The sequence below is a fragment of the Dendrobium catenatum genome, unplaced genomic scaffold, assembly GCF_001605985.2.
Source record: "Dendrobium catenatum unplaced genomic scaffold, ASM160598v2 fragScaff_scaffold_231, whole genome shotgun sequence".
In the NCBI taxonomy this organism is placed as follows: domain Eukaryota; kingdom Viridiplantae; phylum Streptophyta; class Magnoliopsida; order Asparagales; family Orchidaceae; genus Dendrobium; species Dendrobium catenatum.
Window position 1 is genome coordinate 11,671,064 of NW_021318693.1, and position 6,916 is coordinate 11,677,979.

The following is a 6,916-nucleotide window of genomic DNA, read 5'->3' on the forward strand; positions in this document are numbered from 1 at the left end:
GATATTACTTGATGTTGTTATTTTTGTATATTTTGTTTTATTGATGATATTTTCATCTATTATATTTTCTTTTATTATCCTCCCATATCAGCTACATAAAGATATATGATAGTACCATGAAGGCAATCTAGTAAATATATAGTCCATTTCAATTCTCTCCCCTTCAAACATGATATTAGAGCTATGAAATAAAATATTCCCTAAATACTTCCTCGTTGATGCCACAGTACCTCTCCAACTTTCAATCTCTAATGTTATGTTTTCGCACCTCTCTTTGATTATGAGAATAAAAGGCCATGCAGGCTACGATTTGATTATGAGAATAATAATAAATACAAAGAGTTATGAGTCTACAACTCACCAGAAATTCTACAAGCAAAAAATCATGACCATGCAGGCTATGCAGCACAAAGAGTATTACAATTTCATACTTTTCCTGTAACTTTCAGTGGCCTATCCGCACATTCTGAGAGACGTTTGGTAGCCTTTCATTCCTCTGCCACCTTAGAATTCATTAAAATGTATTGCACCGACTTTCCAGACAAGATAAGTCGTTGCAAACATTACAGTACTGATGAAGACAAAGGAGAAGGCAACAACGAAGAGATCATTGCCCCCAGGAAGCTGAAATTTCCAGCCTTCCTTCGATAATCCACGATTGCTGTCATCAAACAAGTTTGTGGGAGCTTCAGGGAGGCCGGAGCGCTTCTTGCCTTTGTCTGTCTCTCTTAAAGCATCCAGAACTTTGCTTCCCATTGCTGGTTTTATGGGCTTTGATTCAGTATATTTTGAGAGAACCCTTGCAGCTCTGAGCTTCTCCCTTGCTGTCAGAGGTGCTCTCTTCAGAATTGGTTTTGGCATTTGAGGTGGAGTTTCTTCCATGCCTTCAGATGATAAAAACTGGTCATTTGAAGTTGTGTTTTCAGTGGTAACAGATTCTGAACTGCTTGGTTCATCAGCAACGTTCTTACCATAATTCCTAGCAACAATCATTCCCCATCTGATCTTATTCTTAGAATCACTCAATCCATAAGATAACGATATTGGAGCGTGCTCAAACTTTTTCTCACTAAATGATCTCATGCATGATGGATATTGCTTGAAACCCCGAATACAACTTGAGAAGTGCCTGAGCTTTACCTGCAGAGATTGTAGAGCTGTTAGGAATAAATGTAATGGGTGATTTAGTGGGTATTATGTAATTATAGACCTATTTGTTATTAGGTTATCACTTATCAGAGGGTTATCAGGTTTTCTTGTATGCTGTAAATGATCACTCTTAGGTAGAATTAGGGCATGGAACTAAAATTAAGAAGACAATGGAGTTTTGGAACACTCCCTCTGCAGACAATTCTGTAATCCAGTCCTGTATCTGACCTCTTCCATTTTTTCTTTTGTATGGTTATTCTAGTAATCCAGTCCTCCAATGAAATATCAGGATGAGCTTTGTCACTTACCAGACAAAATTATGTTATGGCAAAGTCTCCCTAAAAGGTTTACCTAATTTCACTAGCACAAACTCAGATTAGATCCACAATTGATCCTGGCAAGCGAATTGGGTGTCTGTAACCTACTGACTTTAGGATTAAATTTTCTAATAGTCAATTTGCTATCTATTACCCACCTTTTCATTTCCTTAGTTTTCAATATTATATAATTACACAAAATGTTGATCAGTAATTATAGGTATAATACAGGGATCCTGAAGTCATTAATGCTAAATTTGGCGAAAAGAGAGTTTTCATAAATCCAACCAGTAGAAAGCACACTATAGCTATTTATTTTAAAACAATAGAATTATATATTTAGATGCGACAATGCAAGAGAAGGACAAAGAAATTGTTCAATTACTTTTGAGCTCCAATGAATTAAAAATTAAGGCTTAGTTCACCTATATATCAAATCAAAGCAATCCCATTGATATAGGCTAAATAGCATGCATCCTTGAGTAAGCATGCTCAATGCATGAAGCTTCCATCAAGCATCTTTTAAGAAAAATTTATAATAGTTTACAATCTTATTCTAAAGTCAAAACTCCTAATGATAAAATTCAGATAGAAAAAGACAATTTTTTAAGATTATCAAACTTGCTTGCAGCATCCTCACCATCTTTACCATTCTTATCCCAACTATTTGGGGTCAGTTTATTCATTAGTTCCCAGTAATATTTTTCTTTTTCTTTTGTCTTTACGCACAACTTCTATCCACATTACTATCTTTATTACTAATCCTTTGAACATAATTTTATTCACCTATCTTATTGGTGCATCTTCAACCCTTCATTGGGCACATTTTTCTTTCTAATATTTTTGCTTAAGAAATCCACCTAGATATTCTCTTAGTTAACTAATATTTAGGTTCTTAAGAGCTTAGGTATGTACCCCATAAGTTTCTAGGGCATTAAGAAGGAAACGCTTTGACAATGAAATTTATTTGATAGAGCAACTAGATTCCTATGAAAATTTAAGAAATGTGTACCTAGAACTTAAATCTTCAGCCTTTCATCAGACATTTTCTGCCTGATTTTTTTCTTAAGACATCTGCCCATTAGAAATTTAGGTCCTTAAAAGCTTAGGTACACAATTTTCTAATGCATTAAGAAGAGAAGGCTTTAACAACAGAAACTATTGGATGAAGCGACTAGGACCTCGTTTGGTTCCCCCGACGTTTTTTTGTTCATAAACGGAGGTATTACAACGGAAGTATAATTTTTTTTCTTCTCAGATCGGCGAAAATACGGAGGTGTAGCAAAAGGTCTTTTGAAAAAGTCGCATAAACAAACAGTAAAATAATAATATTTTCACTAATTGAAATTGGAAACGTAGAACTTACAGCCAACCAAACGAGGCCTAGATTCCCATGGAAAATTAAGAAACTTGTGCTAGAACTTATATATTAAACAAGTTGACTCAGCTGGATCAGCAACTCTAATGAGAGCTAGTCACATGACCAAGTTTGCCAGACATCTTCCTCAAATCATAAAAAAGAATAAGAAAAGGGAGGAATGGCTTTAAAATCAAATTTAACCGAGGTTGCAATGATATCCAGAGCACAAGCAACACCCACGCCAAAAGAAAAACTCAAGTAATGTTTTAAAGCTGAGCTACTTGATTCATCAATCAGTGATTACTTGATGCAAGAAGGAAAGAAAATGCACTCTATAACCCCTAAAAACCGGTTGTGCCTTCTATTTTTTTCCTAATTTAAAATGGGCAAGTTGGCCCCTTTATAAGCATCGGTAACACTGGCTCTTCGTTAGCACTGCAATATCTCGCTGATTCCTTCTTACAACTGTGTATCACAACCTTCAGAGTTTATATCTCGCTGATTAACCATGCCATTATCTCTCTCCTTCTCCCCATAGCTTCATCACTTCAGCCCTATAAGCTGTAAGGCCTCGAGGGTGGTTTTTCATGAAAAGCAATAAAAAAAAACCTTTTTTTCCAAAAGATTTTAGCGTTCTGCTCACTTCAACCCCAAAAATATATATATTTCTTCAGAAGATTTTAACGTCTACTCCAAAATGTCTTCTTTAACTGCCCCTAAAAACTGGTTTTTTTAAATTCAAGCGCTTATAAAATTAAATGGCAATAAAAAACGGATACCCCCGCTAGTACGGTAACAGCTTTTGGTTGCTAGAAAATGGAAACATATAGAAATTATAATAAACTTACAGCTGAGGGGATCTCCCACGGGTAGGAGCACATGCTGTTCGCCATTTCCCGATCATGTAGAAAAACAGTAAGAGCAGAAATGGAAGAGGGTGCTCGACGGAATGGTGGATTGCTTTTCTGTGGCCAAAATATCTTGCAACCCAAACTTTGGTAAAAACAGGATCAATTTTAATTTATATCAAGCGGTGTTTCTCCGAAAAACCCTTATTTTTTTTTTTTTTTTGGGAATTCCGAAAAACCCTTTGGATTATATATTTTTACAAAGATCAGTTTTCGGCCGAAATACCTGGGCAAAAATTTCTTCCTAATAATTATATAGAGGGAAATTTAATTTTTATGTCTCATAATAGTCTTAGGTTTTATTTGCGACGGTTTTTTTTTATGCTTCTTAAAATAATTTTTTTATAAAAAAAATTAATTTTGATACTAAAAATATGCTTTAAGAAACAGTTAAAAAATTATCCCAAATAAAAACTTAGATTATTATTATTTATTTTCTTAAATAAATATATTTGAAAATTTATTTCACTTTAAATTATCATAGGAGTTGGAAAACTCTCTCAAAGCTCTCCCAAACTTTCAAGAGATTTTATTGGACTTATGCTATCAATGTTATGCATGTTATAGAGTATAAGTCCATACATTATATAGATAATTCATTTAGAACTTAAGACCTCTTTCCAACATCTTCTCCATTTTTAGCAATTTTAGAACTCATATGATCAATTTGCAGGAAAGCTTTACACCAACAATGTCAACCTTCTAATCATCTATTAAAAGTGATGTTATACTTCTGATTATTTTGATTTGAGTAAGTCAATAGAAATCTAAACCCTAAACTCTGTGTGTCATTAGATATCATATTACCTTTTTACAAATATATTTGAATCATATTCCGGCATTATTTGAACTTGAAAAAGATTTGACTTAGTTTTGATAGAAAGTTTGAGCAATATTTGAATAAGATTTAAACAATAATAATGATCAAATATGATTGAAACAACCTTTGAATAAAGTTTGAGCTAAAATCGAACATTGTTCAAATAATGTTGACATTATTTGAACAAGATTTGAGCATTATTTGACAATGTTTCAAACCATTTTATTTTGGCCTTATTATCTTATATGGAATTTACTTATTGAAGATTTTTTTATATGCATACAAATATCTACTCGAATCATATCTAAACAGAGACATTACACGGATGGTGTAATGGAGAATCTTATTAGACAAGTTTAGGCTTATTGATCTTATTAGAAGGAATGAGGAATTCACATTTTAATAGCTTTTTCAAATCTCTTAAATTGCTATTCAATGGGGCCTTAAATTCATTAATTATTATTGCGGATGATCAATACTGAAGAGAATGAGGGATCCTCTATTTTGTTCAATATTAGAAGTGAAACAAAATATTTTGAGTTTTTGAATTAGCTATAATCATCAGGTTGATATTTAAAGAATTTTTATCTGAGGAATTTAAGAAGATGAGTATAAACAGTAAGTTAATAGATGACTATTTAGATGGAAATAAATACTTCATGAATGTGGTCCTTGAGAAAACTTTTATAGAGTGCACTAATAGTGATGAAGTATGGGACTTAGATTTATATTATTTTAAAATTATGTCCGGCTCAAACTTAATAAATAGAATAATGTTTTATTAAGATGCTTGCATTGGTTGAACATGAGAAAATTTTATTAGGACATCCATGAGGTATATTATCATAGGAAAGGAAATTGAGAGAGCTAATGAAGTACTTGATACACTATAAGTCCACAGCCCAAGAAAGGAATGCCCCATACAAGTATAATGTCACTAAATATGTTGTATCTTTATAGTGATGTGCTTTTGAAGCCATTTTAAAGCTATGTAAAAATGATTAGAGAACCTTAGGAAAAAATAGTAACCAAGAATGTTAAACTAAAAGAGTAACAAAATGCTCAAATATATATATATATATATATATATATAATCATTATCAATAAATAAAGATGTACATTTATGCAAAGTATTAGATTTTAATTATTAGTTCATGCCAAAAAAAATTATTATAAATTAAGTATTAAATCTTCATTTAAATTATTATTTATAGGTGATTGTTCCTCTTACACTAGTGCATAGAGCTTATGAAGATTACTTCTACGCATTCATTGTACATACTCCTACCGAATATAGTGGTCACACCTTGGAAAAAGTAAGAAAATGGAGATGAACATCATTTATCTACAAGCTAGTCCTTGTCCTTTTCCGAAGAGTTGAACAACTTTTTTGTTACTATATAAGAGTTGAAGAAAAACAAGTTTCGATTGAAGACTAATCAATTAAGGTTGGAGTAGAAATTGGTTGCTATGATAATTTTTTTCTTTCAAAATTTTATACATATAGCAGTGAAGGAAAATATGAATGAAATCAAGGGGGTATTTTCCATTGAACTTAGCTATTCATTTTGTTAAGGTTGGGATGAGGTGGAGAAAGGAAATGAGATGATGAAGGAGGTGGAGGAGATAACCAATGTTAACCAATCCCTTATTATCATATATATACATATAAAAGATAAAGGAGTCAAGAGATGTTAACCTGCTCTTGTTAGTTTATGTAAAACTAATTACTTATCAAAGAAGGTGATAACATATTAAGATATTTTTGTTTGAAAGCTTTGCAAATTCATCAGAAAAGATGGACACAACAAATTCATGCGCCATTGACCTTTTTTGGCTAATTAATAAAGAATAGTTATCTTTATTTAAGGTATGGATACCAAGATTGGAAGACAACTATAAAGATATAGAGGTGATAGTTGACATTAGAAACATATCATGGTTTCAAGAATTGAATACACCTACAAAATGACTTGATAATAAGGTAGTGACTCTACAAATTGGAATAAAGTACAATTGATGCTTTGTGAGAACTCACTACCTACGAAGCCCATGATGTTATATGACTCGGGCTTTTCTTTTACTCCAACGTAAAACCTTAGAAGCAATTTTGATTTTATTTTTCCTCTTAATTACTTGAGATATTATAATTATTTGATAATGGGCAGAAGCTTTTCTCATTCAAAGCTCTAAACGCAAACCATTTGAAATAAAAAATAAAAAATAAACTATGTACTACTAGCTCATAAATATAGTCTTTTGCAATCTTAAAAAAAAAAAAAATTATATCAACAAGTAGAATGTGATATTGATTATGTGGTTGTTAAAGGATGACTTGAAGAAAACAATGCCATTAGCTTAA

At 32.1% G+C, this 6,916-nt stretch overlaps 1 protein-coding gene across 1 annotated transcript; it reads right to left on the bottom strand.

Moving 5' to 3' along the window:
• Nucleotides 1-278: 278 nt before the first annotated feature.
• LOC110106855 lies at nt 279-3,834 on the bottom strand. Its single transcript, XM_020836907.2, has 2 exons — nt 3,675-3,834; nt 279-1,140 (listed from the first exon to the last, which is right to left on the bottom strand). The coding sequence occupies exons 1-2, from the start codon at nt 3,717-3,719 to the stop codon at nt 505-507; spliced, it is 681 nt and encodes a 226-aa protein (XP_020692566.1). The 5' UTR covers nt 3,720-3,834; the 3' UTR covers nt 279-504.
• Between the last annotated feature and the right edge of the window lie 3,082 nt (nt 3,835-6,916).